This window comes from Palaemon carinicauda, chromosome 12 (assembly GCF_036898095.1).
Source record: "Palaemon carinicauda isolate YSFRI2023 chromosome 12, ASM3689809v2, whole genome shotgun sequence".
Lineage (NCBI taxonomy): Eukaryota > Metazoa > Arthropoda > Malacostraca > Decapoda > Palaemonidae > Palaemon > Palaemon carinicauda.
This window is the reverse complement of record NC_090736.1, coordinates 148354337-148376929: the sequence shown is the minus strand read 5'-3', so window position 1 is coordinate 148376929 and position 22593 is coordinate 148354337. Positions and strand designations below refer to the sequence as shown.

Genomic DNA, 22593 nt, shown 5'->3' with positions numbered 1-22593 from the left:
TATTACAGTATCAATATGAAAGTTTATTTATATTCATATTTAAAGAACGTACTTTTCAGCCTAAGTCAATATTAGTGAATATTATATTGCCCATTTTCATTTTGTGTTGCCCTGTATTAAGATTTTTTTTTTTCAGAGGTAAGGAACTTTAAGCACAATTTTGAAATGTGTACATTTTGCGGTAATTCCGAAGTTTCATGAAAGGGAAGGCGTCTGTAACGAGTGACTACATTTATATCAAAGTACGGAGCACTTGGTCTTATTGCATTTTAAAATCCTCTTATCTCCTAAATATGCTTACAGGTATATCAATAGTCTTTAAAATTTATTTGTTATAGATACAGAAGAGTCTTTAAGACTAGCATTGAGGTTTTAAATAGGATTGCATAGTTGAAGTTAGTTAATGAATCCCTTAGAAACTACAAGAATATAATCATAGGTGTGCTTGGCAGTTTGCTCAGTGCTTATTAGAGATGTGTGTGATTTAACCATGAAAAGTGGCTTGCTGCTTGTGTAGATGGTGGTGTTCTCAGCATCTATGCTGTCCCTTCAAAATAAACCTCTGATCTCTAGATGAAACTCATGGGATAAATTATAAGGAATGTAGTAAAACCCCAGTGAGTTTAAGCTTTATCCTCCTACAATAGAACTACTACTATTACTTGTAGAGCTTCTCCTTCTACTTCTAGGAGATCTCCCACGAGTACAACTTACAGATATTCTCTCTCACCTCTGATGGCGAATAAAGGTTAGTTGAGCGCAAGTTTCCAACCCTTCCTCTTTCACTTTTGTTCATAGTGGAGTGCATACATTGTCATAATTTGCATCTAGTTGCTTTCTTCCATATGGGGTGTTTGAACAGTAAATGAAATACCTGAGGGATATTCTTAAAGAAAAAAATTCATATCACTTAATATTTGGCATTTGGTGTACTGATCATGACTGGGGACAATTTTTTATCCGAATTTATAGAGATTTATTGGAACACTCATTAATTTTCACTGCTGTTTGAATTGCACGAATTTCTACTTACTTTTATTGAGGCGTGCCACAATAAAGTAAGTAGAAATTTACTTAAAATTAACAAAGCATCTTAGGTTATCAATCTATGGGTGTTTATTTGGTATTGAAAAGTTTATTGCTAGTGATGAAGGTGAACATGCGGAATATTTTCTACGCAAGATCAGTACTGTGGCAGTTTCCTACACTGATAAAAATACCATATAAGTTCTATTCATCAAACAATAAGGGCAAGTAAATTATTCCATTAACTATTCGTATAACTTTTTTGTTTGTACAGCGTAATGTAAACTCATTTATTTACCTTAAATCTTCTTTATTTGAACAGAAGTGTACAAGTCACGGTTTTTAATAGCATTGGTGGAATGATTAGCCGTACAGCCTAGCAGGAGGGATCACAGGACTCTCATGTTGAGTGAGTACAACAATGTTATGAACTACAGGATTTTGATTAATAATATGTATGTATGTATGTATGTATGTATGTATCAGAATCTCGTTGATTATTGCATGTCGATTGATCATTGATTCTTTAATCAAGTTGAAAGACAAATGCCTGGTAAAAGCAGAACCATCCGGACTGAAGGTGGGAAAGTTTAAATATAAACCTACTAATTTACTCTTTACACTTCTTAACGTTCCTTAATATTTTTTAAGATTCGTTGTCAATCGGCTGACATAATATAAACATTGTTTCCCCGTCTTTTTAACTTTAAATTTTCTTTACTTTAAATTTTCCCTGTTTCATTATAGAGTTAACGAGCATTGATGAAGGAAATCAAGGCAAAAATTTATCAAATTTATTCATTCTCATTCCTGTAAGTATTCTCATCATTAGTATTATGATAATTTCTCAATAAGTTAAAAACTATGATGGGTATTGGGGTTGCCCCTACAATATACACAAACCAGAGTCAAATAACTGAACACAGCTTAGCTGAGGATATCAAAGCCAAAATCATTAGCAGTTTTTTAAATAGCTAATTTAGATAATAAAAATAGACAAAGTAAATCTTCGTTTCTCCTAGACTTCACAGCTCTTATGATTCAACAGCAAATGGTTGGAAGTTGAATGTGCTGTGATTTTTAGTGTAAAAAGGGTTGAATTCTTCATCTGTTTCCGGCACAGTCCCCGAGAAATGTACGGCCTAGGGTGAAAAGAGGCCTTCACCTTTCGGAGACCCCAATGAATTCTTGATGTCTATAGACCTGTCAAAATTTGTTTTAAGGTGAGTTTGGTTTCCTGTGACGGTTCTAATGATACTTACTCAATGGGAGAACTTTGGAAATTATATAGTAATTCTTATCTCTTCGGATAACTGCCGATAAACACTTATTTCTTATTTATTTGTTAATGTTTGATTTTTTATTTATTTGTTAATGTTTAATTTTATCCAGTAATTTTGAATAAGTAAACTATGGTTAGCTAACCATTAGAGGCTCCACCACTAGTGGCTTCACTGCTTTATTTGCACTTACATACTTTTAATAATTGCCCGCAGTGCTGATGTGGCTGTGGCAATTTCTCCTAGGGGCTTCAGTGTCGGGTATCAAGTTCTTGGCTGTAAAATCATTAAAATTTTAGAAGCTAAGCCTTTGCAAACCTTTTCTGATTCACACTAAAATTAAGTATTTGCAGCCTGGATTTTTGTGTGTATGACACTGGCAGTCATATTGGATAAACCCTAGCAACTTGATTTATCTCCCAACATCCTATTACTGGAAAAAAAATTATTTATTTGGATAGGATTCCCAAACCTAGAATTATATTTATAATGAAGAAAACTGCAATGGAAATTTCGCAAATAGGAAAACTGTGCTGTAGATTACAAGAAAAAAAAATCACATCACATTAGTCATGCCTACAATAGGCCTAACCTGTCTTATGGATTTGTTAACACTTGAAAATGTTTTCACAGATGTTTGTTTTCACAGTAGATGTTTCTGCAATTCATTCCTTTAATATGAGAACAGACTGCCATTTTTTCCAATATTATTATTCCAGACGACACCATATAAAGAAAAATCTTTACCAAACTCTTTCCAATGTTAAATATTTCATAAATTACATATTAGGTATATGTTGAGCTTTGTAATCTAATCGCATGACATTTGAAAGTTCCTCAGTTGATGATGAATGGTTTATAGTTTGTTCAAAGACGTAGTGCTACTTCTCGTGCATCAGTACATTATCAAGAATTATGAGGTCAATCATGAACTTGTTTACCTTGCCAATGTTAGATACTAATACTATCTATATATATAATTTTGTTGCTGATACCTCGATTGTTTTAGACGATTATATTAATACTCTCTCTCTTGCAGATTGTTACAGTCTTCATTCGTTGTCGACCCCATGCTGCTGCTGCCACCGTTGACGTTTATTCTTACTGCTGTCATTCCTTGCTTCTTGAAAATAACTTCGGTGCCACTAGCAGCGGACTTCATTGTACTCTTATTCTCCGTCTCTGCAAAACTAGGCTTTCAAGAGCAATGAAAGGAGGCAAGCACATACAAGGAAGGAAAATGCCAGTAGCATGAAGGGCAATGCAAGCATAGCGATGGCCAGATGAGGGATAGTACGTGCAGGCACGGCAATGGCCGGATGAGGGAAAGTACGTGCAGGCACGGCAATGGCCGGATGAGGTTAAGTACGTGCAGGCACGGCAATGGCTGGATGAAGGACAGTACGTGCAGGCACGGCAATGACCGGATGAGGAACAGTACGTCCAGGCACGGCAATGGTCGGATGAGGAACAGTACGTCCAGGCACGGCAATGGCCGGATGAAGGACAGTAAATGTAGGCACAGCAATGGCTGGATGAAGGATAGTACGTGCAGGCACGGCAATGACCGGATGAGGAACAGTACGTCCAGGCACGGCAATGACCGGATGAGGAACAGTACGTCCAGGCACGGCAATGGTCGGATGAGGAACAGTACGTCCAGGCACGGCAATGGCCGGATGAAGGACAGTAAATGTAGGCACAGCAATGGCTGGATGAAGGATAGTACGTGCAGGCACGGCAATGACCGGATGAGGAACAGTACGTCCAGGCACGGCAATGGCCGGATGAGGAACAGTACGTCCAGGCACGGCAATGGCCGGATGAGGAACAGTACGTCCAGGCACGGCAATGGCCGGATGAAGGACAGTACATGTAGGCACGGCAATGGCTGGATGAAGGACAGTACGTGCAGGCACGGCAATGACCGGATGAGGAACAGTACGTCCAGGCACGGCAATGGCCGGATGAGGAACCGTATGTCCAGGCACGGCAATGGCCGGATGAGGAACCGTACTTCCAGGCACGGCAATGGCCGGATGAGGAACCGTACGTCCAGGCACGGCAATGGCCGGATGAGGAACAGTACGTCCAGGCACGGCAATGGCCGGATGAAGGACAGTAAATGTAGGCACGGCAATGGCTGGATGAAGGATAGTACGTGCAGGCACGGCAATGGCCGGATGAGGAACAGTACGTCCAGGCACGGCAATGGCCGGATGAGGAACAGTACGTCCAGGCACGGCAATGGCCGGATGAGGAACAGTACGTCCAGGCACGGCAATGGCCGGATGAGGAACAGTACGTCCAGGCACGGCAATGGCCGGATGAAGGACAGTACATGTAGGCACGGCAATGGCTGGATGAAGGACAGTACGTGCAGGCACGGCAATGACCGGATGAGGAACAGTACATCCAGGCACGGCAATGGTCGGATGAGGAACAGTACGTCCAGGCAAGGCAATGGCCGGATGAAGGACAGTAAATGTAGGCACGGCAATGGCTGGATGAAGGATAGTACGTGTAGGCACGGCAATGACCGGATGAGGAACAGTACGTCCAGGCACGGCAATGGCCGGATGAGGAACAGTACGTCCAGGCACGGCAATGGCCGGATGAGGAACAGTACGTCCAGGCACGGCAATGGTCGGATGAGGAACAGTACATCCTGGCACGGCAATGGCCGGATGAAGGACAGTAAATGTAGGCACGGCAATGGCCGGATGAGGTTAAGTATGTGCAGGCACGGCAATGACCGGATGAGGAACAGTACGTCCAGGCACGGCAATGGTCGGATGAGGGAAAGTACGTGCAGGCACGGCAATGGCCGGATGAGGGAAAGTACGTGCAGGCACGGCAATGGCCGGATGAGGTTAAGTACGTGCAGGCACGGCAATGGCTGGATGAAGGACAGTACGTGCAGGCACGGCAATGACCGGATGAGGAACAGTACGTGCAGGCACGGCAATGGCCGGATGAGGGAAAGTACGTGCAGGCACGGCAATGGCCGGATGAGGGAAAGTACGTCCAGGCACGGCAATGGCCGGATGAGGAACAGTACGTCCAGGCACGGCAATGGCCGGATGAGGTTAAGTACGTGCAGGCACGGCAATGGCTGGATGAAGGACAGTACGTGCAGGCACGGCAATGACCGGATGAGGGAAAGTACGTGCAGGCACGGCAATGGCCGGATGAGGGAAAGTACGTCCAGGCACGGCAATGACCGGATGAGGAACAGTACGTCCAGGCACGGCAATGGCCGGATGAGGTTAAGTACGTGCAGGCACGGCAATGGCTGGATGAAGGACAGTACGTGCAGGCACGGCAATGACCGGATGAGGAACAGTACGTCCAGGCACGGCAATGGCCGGATGAGGGAAACTACGTGCAGGCACGGCAATGGCCGGATGAGGGAAAGTACGTGCAGGCACGGCAATGGCCGGATGAAGGACAGTACGTGCAGGCACGGCAATGAACGGATGAGGAACAGTACGTCCAGGCACGGCAATGGTCGGATGAGGAACAGTACGTCCAGGCACGGCAATGGCCGGATCTAGGACAGTAAATGTAGGCACGGCAATGGCTGGATGAAGGATAGTACGTGCAGGCACGGCAATGACCGGATGAGGAACAGTACGTCCAGGCACGGCAATGGCCGGATGAGGAACAGTACGTCCAGGCACGGCAATGGCCGGATGAAGGACAGTACATGTAGGCACGGCAATGGCTGGATGAAGGACAGTACGTGCAGGCACGGCAATGACCGGATGAGGAACAGTACGTCCAGGCACGGCAATGGCCGGATGAGGAACCGTACGTCCAGGCACGGCAATGGCCGGATGAGGAACCGTACGTCCAGGCACGGCAATGGCCGGATGAGGAACAGTACGTCCAGGCACGGCAATGGCCGGATGAGGAACAGTACGTCCAGGCACGGCAATGGCCGGATGAAGGACAGTAAATGTAGGCATGGCAATGGCTGGATGAAGGATAGTACGTCCAGGCACGGCAATGGGCAGATGAGGAACAGTACGTCCAGGCACGGCAATGGCCGGATGAGGAACCGTACGTCCAGGCACGGCAATGGCCGGATGAAGGACAGTACATGTAGGCACGGCAATGGCTGGATGAAGGACAGTACGTGCAGGCACGGCAATGGCCGGATGAGGAACTGTACGTCCAGGCACGGCAATGGCCGGATGAGGAACAGTACGTCCAGGCACGGCAATGGCCGGATGAGGAACAGTACGTCCAGGCACGGCAATGGCCGGATGAGGAACAGTACGTCCAGGCACGGCAATGGCCGGATGAGGAACCGTACGTCCAGGCACGGCAATGGCCGGATGAGGAACAGTACGTCCAGGCACGGCAATGGCCGGATGAGGGAAAGTACGTCCAGGCACGGCAATGGCCGGATGAGGAACAGTACGTCCAGGCACGGCAATGGCCGGATGAGGAACCGTACGTGCAGGCACGGCAATGGCCGGATGAGGAACAGTACGTCCAGGCACGGCAATGGCCGGATGAGGGAAAGTACGTCCAGGCACGGCAATGGCCGGATGAGGAACAGTACGTGCAGGCACGGCAATGGTCGGATGAAGGACAGTGCAGACAAATTAAACCAAGTTGAAGGTCTAAATTAACAAGATTAAGGGTTAAAGAAGGCCAAAAAGGAGCAAGATGAAGAGTAATGAAGTACAATTGAGCATAAAGGATTAAAGTGAGTATTACTATGCTTATGAATTAAAGTACCTTATATCAAAAGGAGTAGGTTAATTTTTGCTTCTACCATCTATATAGTTAAAACTTTTCACATTGAATCCTTGTAAATGTGAAAGTTCACATTGAATCCTTGTAAATGTGAAAGTTCACATTGAATCCTTTTAAATGTGAAAGTCATCGAAGTAATAATTAACTTAAAGTAAAGTGCTTGTAACAGTAGGTCTTTATCATAGACAGTTTGCTATTATAACAAGGTAGTCTTGTTTGCAACTAGTAGCCTATGGGCCTCTAACGGCGGTAAGTTTTAGCTTTCAATTTTATCACCATTAAATTTTTTTTTTCCTAATTAGCTGTCCTATTTAATTTTCAATTTAATGGTGCAAAAAGCACTCCCGCACCCCACCAATTTTAAATTACCACTGTATTGATTAGACCCCCAGAGTGTTCAGTGCTGGGACATGTGACCAAAGCTTACGTACATATTTTTTTTTCATGTCTTCAAGCCCTTAAACCTGTTAGGACTAATGTCTTGTTTTTTATTTGTCGTTAGTTTACATTATTAAACAAATAGTTTTATCAGGAAAATGAAAAGTCAGATGAATTGCTAAAATATATTTTACAATATACAATACAGTAGTTACAAACTTTGATCATTTGAGTATCCCCCCCCCCCTTTTTTTTTTTTTTTTTTTTTTTTGCTGCATGATCAATGTAGCATTTAGTAAAATTACATGAAACTTTCCAGAAGAGAGTCCTACAACGTCATGAAGAAAGAAAGCAAGTACTAGGAACCGAAGGCCAGCAGCAGTGGTAGAAAAATAGCAAACGCGAAGCAGAAGATACAAATGTAAGTAGACATCTTAAGTTACAGGTAGGCAGCAGCAGTTATTAAATAAAGCAAAAAACAGTTTTAACAATATAAAGAGCAAAATATTGAATTAGGCAGTGGGAGAGGTTAAAGAAAATGGGTAGCAGTTGAACAAGATAAAAAATAAGCGGCAGGTGAATATATAACAAGAAATCTTAAATAGAAAGCATTATAAGAATGAAGGCAGGACGCTGGTGACACTAAAATTAATAATAAAGCCTACAGTGATTTCATTGGATATAGCAACAACAAAGATAATTGAGAAATAACAGAGTAATAAAATTACTACAGATATTTAATATATAGTATGCAGCAATTTTCAAGATCTGCTGAAGGCAACGAAAGCAGGAGTTATAAGGAAAGCCGGAATGGCAGATAGAAATTGGGTAGGCAGCAATTAAATAGGAAATATTAAGTAGACAGGCAGCAGATGACTTTGAAAATGGTAACTGAAAATTTGAAGAAAGGCTGCAGTACCAGTGGAAATTCAGCAACGTAACGGTTGAATATAAAGTAAGTTGCTAATTTCATAGAAATTAAATTAAGAAAGCTGTTAGTTTTAATGAAAGCAACAACAAATTGTTAGCAATGATGAAGAGACTATAAAGAAAAAAGTAGTAGCATCAGCTTGAGGACAGCACCAGTCGATAACACAAGGCCTTGCTGTGGCAGTGAGGAACATCAGTAAAGGCAGTAGTAAAAGACATTAGCTCACTACTACAATGAAATAAAAACAGGGCAGCAATGAAGTACTAAACACAGAACATAATAAGCCAGATCTGTTAGTAAGTGGTAGGCCTATAGAATGACCAAGAACAATGAAGCCAAATTTGAACATCATGGAGAATAATTAAGGCATATAAGTGCATATAAAAACAAAAAGAGCATTAAGGGCCAAAAGAGTAAGATGAAGGACAATGAAGACTCGAAATGCAAGGAAATGATGAAAAATACAGCGAGAGACAGGGTAATTGAAGTAAAAAAAAAGCAAGCTGGAGAGCAATGATGTCCCAAAAGAACTGCAAGCTGTTAGGCTATGATGGCCAAATAAAGCAAGCTGAAGGGCAATGAAGGCTAAAAAACTGCATGCTGGAGGGCCATGAATGCCCCAGAAACTTCAAGCTGGAAGGCAATGAAGGTCCAAAGACTGAAAGCCAAAGGCAATGAAGGCCCAAAAATTGAAAGCTGAAGGGTAATGAAGGCTCAAAAAAACTGGGACCTGAATGGCAATGAAGCCCCAAAAACTGCAAGCTGGAGGGCAACGAAGGGCCCAAAAACTGCAAGCTGGAGGGCAACGAAGGGCCCAAAAACTGCAAGCTGGAGGGCAACGAAGGGCCCAAAAACTGCAAGCTGGAGGGCAACGAAGGGCCCAAAAACTGCAAGCTGGAGGGCAACGAAGGGCCCAAAAACTGCAAGCTGGAGGGCAACGAAGGGCCCAAAAACTGCAAGCTGGAGGGCAACGAAGGGCCCAAAAACTGCAAGCTGGAGGGCAACGAAGGGCCCAAAAACTGCAAGCTGGAGGGCAACGAAGGGCCCAAAAACTGCAAGCTGGAGGGCAACGAAGGGCCCAAAAACTGCAAGCTGGAGGGCAACGAAGGGCCCAAAAACTGCAAGCTGGAGGGCAACGAAGGGCCCAAAAGCTGCAAGCTGGAGGGCAACGAAGGGCCCAAAAGCTGCAAGCTGGAGGGCAACGTAGGACCCCAAAATTGCAAGCTGGAGGGCAACGTAGGACCCCAAAATTGCAAGCTGGAGGGCAACGAAGGTCCCAAAACCAGCAAGGAGGGCAATGAAGCTGGAGGGCAATAAAGGCTCCAAAACCAGCAAGCTGGAGGGCAACGAAGGGCCCAAAACCGGCAAGCTGGAGGGCAACGAAGGGCCCAAAAATTGCAAGTTTTAGGGCAACGAAGGACCCAAAAACTGAAAGCTGGAGGGCAATGAAGGACCCAAAAACTGAAAGCTGGAGGGCAATGAAGACTCAAAAAACCCTCAAGCTGAAGGGCAAGGAAGGCCCCAAAAACTGCAAGCTGAAGGGCAATGAAGGGTCCAAAAAATTGCATGCTGAAGGGCAATGAAGGTTCCCAAAACTGCAAGCTGGAGGGCAATGAAGCCCTAAAAACTGGAGGGCAATGAACGCTAAAAATCTGGCAATGTAGGCACCAAAAACTGCATGCTGGGGGATCATGAAGGCCCTAAAAACTGCAAGCTGGAGGTCAATGAAGCCCCCAAAAAACCTCAAGCTGGAGGGCAATGATGCCCCCAAAAATCTCAAGCTGGAGGGCAATGAAGGCTAAAAAACCTCAAGCTGGAGGATAATGAAGGCCCCAAAAACTGAAAGCTCGGGGGTAATGAAGGTCCCAAAAACTGTAAGCTGAGGGGCAATTTAGGACCCAAAATCTGGAGGGCAATGAAGGCCTCAAAATCTGCAAGCTGGAGGGCAATGAAGCCCCAAAATCTGCAAGCTGGAGGGCAATGAAGCCCCAAAATCTGCAAGCTGGAGGGCAATGAAGCCCCAAAAATCTGCAAGCTGGAGGGCAATGAAGCCCCAAAAATCTGCAAGCTGGAGGGCAATGAAGCCCCAAAAATCTGCAAGCTGGAGGGCAATGAAGCCCCAAAAATCTGCAAGCTGGAGGGCAATGAAGCCCAAAAAATCTGCAAGCTGGAGGGCAATGAAGCCCAAAAAATCTGCAAGCTGGAGGGCCCTTGAAGGCTCTGAAAACTGACAGCTGAAGGACAAAGAAGGCATCAAAAACTGCAAGCTGAAGGGCAATGAAGATGAGAAATAAGCTGAGGGCACTGATGACCAAAATGAGCAGTATGAAGGGCAATGAAAATAAAAAATAAGCAAGCAGAAGGGCAATGAGACATCAAACTGTGAGCGGTGAAGAGTAATGGAGAGAACAAAATCATGAAGCTGAAGGGCAATGAATGCAATAAACTGCAATCGAAAGGGCAAGGAATACCAAAATTAGCAAGCAGAGGGATAATGAAGACCAAATCGTCCAAGCTGAAGGGCATTGTAGAGCAAGCTGAAGGGCAATTTGCCCTTCATTGCCCTTTTGCTTATTTAGGTCTCTATAGGACTTCAGCTAGATTATTTTGCACTTCATTGCCCTGTGCCTTCATTTTTTAGCTTCGACGGTTTGGTCTCCATTGCCCTTCAGCTCACTCATTTTGTTCTATACCCTACAGCTTGGTCATTTTGGTATTCATTGCCATTCAGCTTGCTTGTTTTCGTCTTTATTGCCCTTCAGCTTCCTAGTTTTCATCTTCCTTGCCCCTTCAGCTTCCTCGTTTTCATCTTCCTTGCCCCTTCAGCTTCCTAGTTTTCATCTTCCTTTCCCTTCAGCATGGTCGTTTTTGTCTTCATTGCTCTTCAGCTTCGTCGTTTTAGTCTTCATTGCCCTTCAGCTTCGTCGTTTTAGTCTTCATTGCCCTTCAATTTTGTCATTTTGGTTTTCATTGCCCTTCAGCTTGCACATTTTGGTCTGTATTGTTCTTCTGCTTTCTAATTTTGGTCTCCATTGCCCTTCAATTTTCTTATTTTGTTCTTCATTGCCAGCTTGCACATTTTGGTGTCTATTGGACTTCAGCTAGATAATTTGCCCTTCAGTTTGCTCATTTTGGTCTTCATTGCCCTTCAGCTTCGTCCTTTTGGTTTCCATTGCCCTTCAGCTTGCTCATTTTGGTGTGCATTGCCTTTCACCTTCCTCATTATTCATCTTCATTGCCCTTTAGCTGACTAAATTTGCTGCCCTTCAGCAGTGTTATCCTCGTCTTCTTTGTCTTTTTGCTTTCTAATTTTGGTCTTCCTTACCCTTTGGATTGCATTTTTTTCCCTTCGGTTTGCTCGATTTGGTCTTCTTTGCCTTCCTCATTGTGCCCGTCATTGTGCCCGTAATTGCTCTTCAGCTGCCTCATTGTAGTCTTCATTTCCCTTAATCATTTTGGTCTTTATTGCCCATCTCAGCTTGCTCATTTTGGTCTCCATTGTGCTTTAGCATGCTTATTTTGGTTTTCATTGTCCTTCAGCTTGCACATTTTGGTCTCCATTGGCCTTCAGCTAGATCATTTTGCACTTAATTGCCTTGCGCCTTCATTTTTTAGCTTCGACGTTTTGGTCTCCAATAAACTTCCGCTTGCTCATTTTCTATCTTCATTACCCTTCATTTTGGTCTGCATTGCCCCTAATCTATCTTCATTGCCCTTCATTTTGGTCTGCATTACCCCTAAGCTTGGACGTTTTGGTGTCCATTACCCTTCAGCTCTCTCATTTTTTATCTTCATTGCCCTTCAGTTTGCTCATTTTGGTCTTCGTTGCCCTTCGGCTTCGTCATTTTGGTATTTATTGCCCTTCAGCTTGCTCATTTTGGTCTCCATTGCAAAGAGCCTGCTAATTTTGGTCTTCCATTGCCCCCTTTACCTTGCTCATTGGTCTTTATTGCCCTTCTGCTTGCTTATTTTTTATCTTCATTGTCCTTCAGCTTCCTCATTATTCATCTTCATTGCCCTTTAGTTGACTCAATTTGGTCTTCGTTGCTCTTCAGCTGCCTCATTGTAGTCTTCCTTTCCCTTTATTTTATCATTTTGGTCTTTATTGCCCTTCAACTTCATTTTTAGCTTCGACGTTTTGGTCTCCATTGCCCATCTCAGCTTGCTCATTTTGGTCTCCATACCCCCCAGCTTGATCATTTTGGTCTCCATTGCCCTTTAGCGTGCTTATTTTGGTTTTCCTTGCCCTTCAGTTTGCTTATCTTGATCTCCGTTCCCTTCAGTTTTCTTAATTTGTGCTTCGTTGTCTTTTAGTTTGCTCATTTTGGTCTTTATTGCCCTTCTGCTTGCTTATTTTTTATCTTCATTGCCCTTCAGCTTGCACATTTTGGTTTCCATTGCCCTTCAGCTTGCTCATTTTGGTCTTTATTGCCCCCTTTACCTTGCTCATTGGTCTTTATTGCCCTTCTGCTTGCTTATTTTTTATCTTCATTGCCCTTCAGCTTGCTCATTTTTGTCTGCATTGCTCTTCAGGTTTCCTCATTAATCTTCATTGCCCTTCATTTTGGTCTGCATTTCCCCTAAGCTTGGACTTTTTGGTGTCTATTGCCCTTCAGCTCATTTTCTATCTGCATTGCCCTTCAGTTTGCTCTTCATTGCCCTTCAGCTTCGTCATTTGTTTCCCTTGCCCTTCATCTTGCTTATTTTTTATCCACGTTGCCCTTCAGCTTGCTCCTTTTGGTCTGCATTGCCCTTCAGCTTCCTCATTATTCGTCTTCATTGCCCTTTAGTTGACTCAATTTGTCTTTATTGCTTCAACATGTTCATTTTGGTCTCCATTGCCCATCAGCTTGGTCATTTTTTTCTTCATTTCCCTTTTTTCGTCTGCATTGCCCTTCAGGTTGGTCATTTTGATCTACATTACCATTTAGCTTAGACGTTTTGGTCTACATTGCCCCTCAGCTGCCTCATTGTGGCCTTAATTGCCCTTCAGCTGCCTCATTGTGTGCCTCATTGTGGCCTTAACTTCCCTTCAGCTTGCTCATTTTGGTCTTCATTGCCATTCAGCTTCGTTTTTATATTCGTTGCCCTTCTGTTTCCTCATTTTGGTCTTCATTGCCCTTCAGCTTGGTCCTTATCTTCATTGCCACTCAGCTTGGTCCTTATCTTCATTGCCCCTCATTTTGGTCTGCATTATCCTTCAACTTTGCCCTTCAGCTTAGTCCTTTTTCATCTTCATTGCCCTTCATTTTGGTCTGTGTTGCCATTCAGCGTAGACGTTTTGGTTCACATTATCCTTCGGCTTGGGCGTTTTGGTCTGCATTGTCCTTCAGCTTGGAAGTTTTGGTCTTCCTTGCCCTTGAGCATTGCACTTCAGCTTGGTCCTTTCTTATCTTCATTGCCCTTCAGCGTGGATGTTTTGGTCTGCATTGTCTTTCAGCTAGGGCGCTTTGGTCTGCATTGTCCTTCAGCGTCGATGTTTTGGTCTGCATTGTCCCTCAACTTGGGCGTTCTGGTCTGCATTGTCCTTCAGCTTGGATGATTTGGTCTCCATTGCCCTTCAGCTTGGACGGTTCGGTCTTCATTGACCTGCTTGCTAATTTTGGTCTTCTTTGCCTCTTTGTATTCCAGTTTTTTTTGCATTCATTGCCCTTCAGTTTCCTCATGTTGGTCTTCCTTACCCTTCAGTTTGCAATTTTGGAATTCAGTTCTCTTCAGATTACAGTGTTTTTCATTTGTTACCCTTTAGTTTGCTCATTTTGGTCTTCATTGCCCTTCAGGTTGCTCATTGTGGACTTAATTGCCCTTCAACTACCCCATTGTGGCCTTAATTGCCCTTCAGTTTGCTCATTTTGGTCTTCATTGACCTTCAGGTTGCTCATTTTGGTCTTCATTGCCATTCAGCTTGCTCATTTTGGTCTCCATTGCGCTTTAGCATGCTATTATTTTGGTTTTCATTGTCCTTCAGCTTGCACATTTTGGTCTCCATTGGCCTTCAGCTAGATCCTTTTGCACTTCATGGCCCTGCGCCTTCATTTTTTAGCTTCGACGTTTTGGTCTCCATTAAACTTCAGCTTGCTCATTTTCTATCTTCATTACCCTTCATTTTGGTCTGCATTGCCCCTAATCTATCTTCATTGCCCTTCATTTTGGTCTGCATTACCCCTAAGCTTGGACGTTTTGGTGTCCATTGCCCTTCAGCTCTCATTTTTCATCTTCATTGCCCTTCAGCTCTCTCATTTTTCATCTTCATTGCCCTTCAGTTTGCTCATTTTGGTCTTCATTCCCTTTCAGCTTCATCATTTTGGTCTTCATTGCCCTTCAGCTTCGTCATTTTGGTGTTCATTGCCCTTCAGCTCTCTCATTTTGGTGTTCATTGCCTTTCAGCTTCGTCATTTTGGTGTTCATTGCCCTTCAGCTTGCTCATTTTGGTCTCCATTTCCCTTCAGCTTGCTCATTTTGGTCTCCATTGCCCTTTAGCCTGCTCATTTTGGTCTCCCAGTGCCCCTTTACCTTGCTCATTGGTCTTTATTGCCCTTCTGCTTGCTTATTTTTTATCTTCATTGCCCTTTAGCTTGCTCATTTTGGTCTGCATTGTCCTTCAGCTTCCTCATTATTCATCTTCATTGCCCTTTAGTTGACTCAATTTGGTCTTCATTGCCCTTTAGTTGACTCAATTTGGTCTTCATTTCCCTTTAGTTGACTCATTTAAGTTTCCATTGCCTTTCAGCTTCCTCATTATTCATCTTCATTGCCCTTTAGTTGACTCAATTTGGTCTTCATTGCCCTTTAGTTGACTCAATTTGGTCTTCATTTCCCTTTAGTTGACTCATTTAAGTTTCCATTGCCTTTCAGCTTCCTCATTATTCATCTTCATTGCACTTTAGTTGACTCAATTTGGTCTTCATTGCCCTTTAGTTGACTCAATTTGGTCTTCATTTCCCTTTAGTTGACTCATTTAAGTTTCCATTGCCTTTCAGCTTCCTCATTATTCATCTTCATTGCCCTTTAGTTGACTCAATTTGGTCTTCATTGCCCTTTAGTTGACTCAATTTGGTCTTCATTTCCCTTTAGTTGACTCATTTAAGTTTCCATTGCCTTTCAGCTTCCTCATTATTCATCTTCATTGCCCTTTAGTTGACTCAATTTGGTCTTCATTGCCCTTTAGTGGACTCAATTTGGTCTTCATTGCCCTTTAGTTGACTCAATTTGGTCTTCATTTCCCTTTAGTTGACTCATTTAAGTTTCCATTGCCTTTCAGCTTCCTCATTATTCATCTTCATTGCCCTTTAGTTGACTCAATTTGGTCTTCATTGCCCTTTAGTTGACTCAATTTGGTCTTCATTTCCCTTTAGTTGACTCATTTAAGTTTCCATTGCCTTTCAGCTTCCTCATTATTCATCTTCATTGCCCTTTAGTTGACTCAATTTGGTCTTCATTGCCCTTTAGTTGACTCAATTTGGTCTTCATTTCCCTTTAGTTGACTCATTTAAGTTTCCATTGCCTTTCAGCTTCCTCATTATTCATCTTCATTGCACTTTAGTTGACTCAATTTGGTCTTCATTGCCCTTTAGTTGACTCAATTTGGTCTTCATTTCCCTTTAGTTGACTCATTTAAGTTTCCATTGCCTTTCAGCTTCCTCATTATTCATCTTCATTGCCCTTTAGTTGACTCAATTTGGTCTTCATTGCCCTTTAGTTGACTCAATTTGGTCTTCATTTCCCTTTAGTTGACTCATTTAAGTTTCCATTGCCTTTCAGCTTCCTCATTATTCATCTTCATTGCACTTTAGTTGACTCAATTTGGTCTTCATTGCCCTTTAGTTGACTCAATTTGGTCTTCATTGCCCTTTAGTTGACTCAATTTGGTCTTCATTTCCCTTTAGTTGACTCATTTAAGTTTCCATTGCCTTTCAGCTTCCTCATTATTCATCTTCATTGCCCTTTAGTTGACTCAATTTGGTCTTCATTGCCCTTTAGTTGACTCATTTAAGTTTCCATTGCCTTTCAGCTTCCTCATTATTCATCTTCATTGCACTTTAGCTTGATCATTTTTGTCTTCGTTACTCTTTAGCTGCCTCATTGTAGTCTTCATTTCCCTTTATTTTATCATTTTGGTCTTTATTGCCCTTCACCTTCATTTTTAGCTTCGATGTTTTGGTCTCCACTGCCCATCTCAGCTTGCTCATTTTGGTCTCCATTGCCCTCCAGCTTGCTCATTTTGGTGTCCATTGCCCTTTAGCGTGCTTATTTTGGTTTTCCTTGCCCTTCAGTTTGCTTATCTTGATCTCCATTCCCTTCAGTTTTCTTATTTTGTGCTTCGTTGTCTTTTAGTTTGCTCATTTTGGTCTCTATTAGACTTCAGCTAGATCATTTTGCACTTTTATTGCCTTGCGCCTTCATTTTTTAGCTTCGACGTTTGGTCTTCATTGCCCTTCAGCTTACTCATTTAAGTTGCCATTGCCCATCAGCTTCCTCGTTATACATCTTTATTGCCCTTCAGCTTGCTCATTTTGGTCCTCATTGAACTTCAGCTTGCTCATTTTCTATCTTCATTGCCCTTCATTTTGGTCTGCATTGCCCCTAAACTTGGACGTTTTGGTGCTAATGCCCTTCAGCTCATTTTTTATCTTCATTCCCCTTCAGCTTCATCATTCGTCTCTATTGCCCTTCAACTTACTCATTTTGGTTTCCATTGCCCTTCAGCTCGCTCATTTGTTTCCATTGCCCTTTAGCTGACTCAATTGGTCTCTTCATTGCCCTTCAGCTTGCTCATTTTGGTCTGCATTGCACTTCAGCTTGGATGTTTATCTCCATTGCCCTTTAGCTTTGTTTTCCTGGTCTTCTTTGTCTTTTTGCTTTCGAATTTTGGTCTTCCTTGCCCTTTGGATTGCAGTTTTTTGCATTCATTGCCCTTCAGTCTACTCAATTTGGTCTTCTTTGCCTTTAGATTGCTCATTGTGGTCTTATTTGTTCTTCAGCTTGCTCATTTTGGTCTCAATTGCCCTTCAGCTTGCTCATTTTGGTCTCCATTGCCCTTCAGCTTGCTCATTTTGGTCTCCATTGCCCTTCAGCTTGCTCATTTTGGTCTCCATTGCCATTCACCTTGCTCATTTTCTATTTGCATTGCCCTTCATTTTGGTCTGCATTGCCCTTCAGCTTCGATGTTTTGGTCTCCATTATCCTTCAGTTTGCTCATTTTGGTCTTGCTCATTTTCTATCTTCATTGCCCTTCATTTTGGTCTGCATTTCCCCTAAGCTTGGACGTTTTGGTGTCCATTGCCCTTCAGCTCTCTCATTTTTCATCTTCATTGCCCTTCAGCTCTCTCATTTTTCATCTTCATTGCCCTTCAGTTTGCTCATTTTGGTCTTCATTCCCTTTCAGCTTCATCATTTTGGTCTTCATTGCCATTCAGCTTCGTCCTTTTGGTGTTCATTGCCCTTCAGCTCTCTCATTTTGGTGTTCATTGCCTTTCAGCTTCGTCATTTTGGTCTCCATTGCCCTTCAGCTTGCTCATTTTGGTCTCCATTGCCCTTTAGCCTGCTCATTTTGGTCTCCCATTGCCCCCTTTACCTTGCTCATTGGTCTTTATTGCCCTTCTGTTTGCTTATTTTTTATCTTCATTGCCCTTTAGCTTGCTCATTTTGGTCTGCATTGTACTTCAGCTTCCTCATTATTCATCTTCATTGCCCTTTAGTTGACTCAATTTGGTCTTCATTGCCCTTTAGTTGACTCATTTAAGTTTCCATTGCCTTTCAGCTTCCTCATTATTCATCTTCATTGCCCTTTAGTTGACTCAATTTGGTCTTCATTGCCCTTCAGCTTGCTCATTTTTGTCTTCGTTGCTCTTCAGCTTCCTCATTATTCATCTTCCTTGCCCTTTAGTCGACTCAATTTGGTCTTCATTGCCCTTTAGTTGACTCGTTTAAGTTTCCATTGCCTTTCAGCTTCCTCATTATTCATCTTCATTGCCCTTTAGTTGACTCAATTTGGTCTTTATTGCCCTTCACCTTCATTTTTAGCTTCGACGTTTTGGTCTCCATTGCCCATCTCAGCTTGCTCAATTTGGTCTCCATTGCCCTCCAGCTTGCTCATTTTGGTGTCCATTGCCCTTTAGCGTGCTTATTTTGGTTTTCCTTGCCCTTCAGTTTGCTTATCTTGATCTCCGTTCCCTTCAGTTTTCTTAATTTGTGCTTCGTTGTCTTTTAGTTTGCTCATTTTGGTCTTTATTGCCCTTCTGCTTGCTTATTTTTTATCTTCATTGCCCTTCAGCTTGCACATTTTGGTTTCCATTGCCCTTCAGCTTGCTCATTTTGGTCTTTATTGCCCTTCTGCTTGCTTATTTTTTATCTTCATTGCCCTTCAGCTTGCTCATTTTGGTCTGCATTGCTCTTCAGCTTTCCTCATTAATCTTCATTGCCCTTCATTTTGGTCTGCATTTCCCCTAAGCTTGGACTTTTTGGTGTCCATTGCCCTTCAGCTCTCTTTTTTTTCTCTTCATTCTCCTTCAGCTTCATTATTCTAGTCTCCATTGCCCTTCAGCTTCGTCATTTTGGTGTTCATTTCCCTTCAGCTAAATCCTTTTGGTTTCCATTGCCCTTCAGCTTCATCCTTTTGGTCTCCATTGCTCTTTAGCTTGCTCATTTTGTTCTGCATTGCCCTTCAGCTTCCTCGTTATTCATCTTCATTGCCTTTAGTCGACTCAATTTGGTCTTCATTGCCCTTTAGTTGACTCAATTTGGTCTTCATTGCCCTTTAGCTGACTCAATTTGGTTTTCATTGCCCTTCAGCTTGCTCATTTTCGTCTTCGTTGCTCTTCAGCTGCCTCCTTGTAGTCTTCATTTCCCTTAAAATCATTTTGATCTTTTTTGCCCTTCACCTTCATTTTTAGCTTCGACGTTTTGGTCTCCATTGCCCATATCTGCTTGCTCATTTTGTTCTCCATTGCCCTTTAGCATGCTTATTTTGGTTTTCCTTGCCCTTCAGTTTGTTCATTTTGATCTCCATTCCCTTGTTTTCTTATTTTGTGCTTCGTTGTCTTTTAGTTTGCTCATTTTGGTCTCCATTGTCTTTCTGCCCTTTTTTATCTTCATTGCCCTTTACCTTGCTTATTTTGGTCTTTATTGCCCTTCAGCTTGCACATTTTGGTCTCCATTGGCCTTCAGTTAGATCATTTTGCACTTCATTGCCCTGCGCCTTCATTTTTTAGCTTCGATGTTTTGGTCTCCATTAAACTTCAGCTTGCTCATTTTCTATCTTCATTACCCTTCATTTTGGTCTGCATTGCCCCTAATCTATCTTCATAGCCCTTCATTTTGGTCTGCATTACCCTTAAGCTTGGACGTTTTGGTGTCCATTGCCCTTCAGCTCTCTCATTTTTCATCTTCATTGCCCTTCAGCTTGCTCATTTTTGTCTTCATTGCTCTTCAGCTGCCTCGTTGTAGTCTTCCTTTCCCTTTATTTTATCATTTTGGTCTTTATTGCCCTTCACCTTCATTTTTAGCTTCGACGTTTTGGTCTCCATTGCCCATCTCACATTGCCCATCTCAGCTTGCTCATTTTGGTCTCCATTGCCCTCCAGCTTGCTTATTTTGGTTTTCCTTGCCCTTCAGTTTGCTTATCTTGATCTCCATTCCCTTCAGTTTGCTCATTTTGGTCTCCATTACCTTTCTGTCCTTTTTTTTATCGTCATTGCCCTTCAGCTTGCACATTTTGGTCTCTATTAGACTTCACCTAGATCATTTTGCACTTCATTGCCCTGCGCCTTCATTTTTTAACTTCGGCATTTTGGTCTCCATTGCCCTTCAGCTTGCTCATTTTGGTCCCCATTGAACTTCAGCTTGCTCATTTTCTATCTTCATTGCCCTTCATTTTGGTCTGCATTGCCCCTAAACTTGGAAGTTTTGGTGTCTATTGCCCTTCAGCTCATTTTCTATCTTCATTGCCCTTCAGTTTGCTCTTCATTGCCCTTCAGCTTCATCATTCGTTTCCCTTGCCCTTCATCTTGCTTATTTTTTATCCACGTTGCCCTTCAGCTTGCTCATTTTGGTCTGCATTGCTCTTCAGCTTCCTCATTCATCTTCATTGCCCTTCAGTTTGCTCCTTTTGGTCTGCATTGCCCTTCAGCTTCCTCATTATTCGTCTTCATTGCCCTTTAGTTGACTCAATTTGTCTTTATTGCTTCAACATGTTCATTTTGGTCTCCATTGCCCATCAGCTTGATCATTTTTCTTCTTAATTTCCCTTTTTTCGTCTGCATTGCCCTTCAGCTTGGTCATTTTGATCTACATTACCCTTTAGCTTAGACGTTTTGGTCTACATTGCCCCTCAGCTGCCTCATTGTGGTCTACATTGCCCCTCAGCTGCCTCATTGTGGCCTTAATTGCCCCTCAGCTTGCTCATTTTGGTCTTCCTCATTGTGGCCTTGATTGCCCTTCAGCTGCCTCATTGTGGCCTTAACTTCCCTTCAGCTTGCTCATTTTGGTCTGCATTGCTCTTCAGCTTCCTCAGTCTGCATTGCTCTTCAGCTTCCTCAGTCTGCATTGCTCTTCAGCTTCCTCATTCATCTTCATTGCCCTTCAGTTTGCTCCTTTTGGTCTGCATTGCCCTTCAGCTTCCTCATTATTCGTCTTCATTGCCCTTTAGTTGACTCAATTTGTCTTTATTGCTTCAACATGTTCATTTTGGTCTCCATTGCCCATCAGCTTGATCATTTTTCTTCTTAATTTCCCTTTTTTCGTCTGCATTGCCCTTCAGCTTGGTCATTTTGATCTACATTACCCTTTAGCTTAGACGTTTTGGTCTACATTGCCCCTCAGCTGCCTCATTGTGGTCTACATTGCCCCTCAGCTTCCTCATTGTGGCCTTAATTGCCCTTCAGCTTGCTCATTTTGGTCTTCCTTTTAGCTGCCTCATTGTGGCCTTGATTGCCCTTCAGCTGCCTCATTGTGGCCTTAACTTCCCTTCAGCTTGCTCATTTTGGTCTTCATTGCCATTCAACTTCGTTGTTATCTTCGATGCCCTTCAGTTTCCTCATTTTGGTCTGCATTGCCCTTCAGCTTGGACGTTTTGGACTCCATTGCCCTTTGTTTTTCTCTGCATGGCCCTTCAGCATGGACATTTTGGTCCACATTGTCTTTCAGCTTGGGCGTTTTGGTCTGCATTATCTTTCAGCTTGGTCCTTATCTTCATTGCCCTTTATTTTGGTCTTCATTGTCCTTCAGCTTGGTCTTTATCCTCATTGCCCTTCATTTTGGTTTTTATTGCCCTTCAGCTTAGTCCTTTCTTATCTTCATTGCCCCTCATTTTGGTCTGCATTATCCTTCAACTTTGCCCTTCAGCTTAGTCCTTTTTCATCTTCATTGCCCTTCATTTTGGTCTGCGTTGCCCTTCAGCGTGGACGTTTTGGTTCACATTATCCTTCAGCTTGGGCGTTTTGGTCTGCATTGTCCTTCAGCTTGGAAGTTTTGGTCTTCCTTGCCCTTGAGCATTGCACTTCAGCTTGGTCCTTTCTTATCTTCATTGCCCTTCATTTTGGTCTGTGTTGCCCTTCAGCGTGGATGTTTTGGTCTGCATTGTCTTTCAGCTAGGGCGTTTTGGTCCGCACTGTCCTTCAGAGTGGATGTTTTGGTCTGCATTGTCCCTCAACTGGGGCGTTTTGGTCTGCATTGTCCCTCAACTGGGGCGTTTTGGTCTGCATTGTCCCTCAACTGGGGCGTTTTGGTCTGCATTGTCCTTCAGCTTGGGGGTTTTGGTCCTCATTGTCCTTCAGCTTGGGCGTTTTGGTCTGCATTGTCCTTCAGCTTGGAAGTTTTGGTCTTCCTTGCCCTTGGGCATTGCACTTCAGCTTGGTCCTTTCTTATCTTCATTGCCCTTCATTTTGGTCTGTGTTGCCCTTCAGCGTGGATGTTTTGGTCTGCATTGTCTTTCAGCTAGGGCGTTTTGGTCCGCACTGTCCTTCAGAGTGGATGTTTTGGTCTGCATTGTCCCTCAACTGGGGCGTTTTGGTCTGCATTGTCCCTCAACTGGGGCGTTTTGGTCTGCATTGTCCCTCAACTGGGGCGTTTTGGTCTGCATTGTCCCTCAACTGGGGCGTTTTGGTCTGCATTGTCCCTCAACTGGGGCGTTTTGGTCTGCATTGTCCCTCAACTGAGGCGTTTTGGTCTGCATTGTCCCTCAACTGGGGCGTTTTGGTCTGCATTGTCCCT

At 43.3% G+C, this 22593-nt stretch overlaps 2 protein-coding genes and 1 long non-coding RNA gene across 3 annotated transcripts; all 3 read left to right on the top strand.

Moving 5' to 3' along the window:
* The first annotated feature begins 689 nt into the window (after positions 1-689).
* LOC137650685 (uncharacterized) lies at positions 690-3657 on the top strand. The gene is made up of 3 exons (XR_011046053.1): positions 690-748; positions 1349-1435; positions 3346-3657. It is a non-coding gene; the product is annotated as an uncharacterized lncRNA (long non-coding RNA).
* Positions 3658-6289: 2632 nt separating this feature from the next.
* On the top strand, positions 6290-6949 carry LOC137651126 (ATP-dependent RNA helicase DDX42-like). Its single transcript, XM_068384264.1, has one exon. The coding sequence runs from the start codon at positions 6290-6292 to the stop codon at positions 6947-6949; it is 660 nt and encodes a 219-aa protein (XP_068240365.1).
* Positions 6950-8803: 1854 nt separating this feature from the next.
* LOC137651125 (uncharacterized) lies at positions 8804-9702 on the top strand. Its single transcript, XM_068384263.1, has 2 exons — positions 8804-8863; positions 9148-9702. The coding sequence occupies exons 1-2, from the start codon at positions 8804-8806 to the stop codon at positions 9700-9702; spliced, it is 615 nt and encodes a 204-aa protein (XP_068240364.1).
* Positions 9703-22593: the final 12891 nt, after the last annotated feature.

Bases quoted from the DNA above. Each gene is read 5' to 3' on its own strand.
- LOC137651126 (XM_068384264.1), top strand. From the start codon at position 6,290: ATGAAGGATAGTACGTCCAGGCACGGCAATGGGCAGATGAGGAACAGT.
- LOC137651125 (XM_068384263.1), top strand. From the start codon at position 8,804: ATGAAGGACAATGAAGACTCGAAATGCAAGGAAATGATGAAAAATACA. The intron at 8,864-9,147 runs GTAATTGAAGTA...AAAAACTGCAAG, and splicing joins AAAATACAGCGAGAGACAGG to CTGGAGGGCAACGAAGGGCC.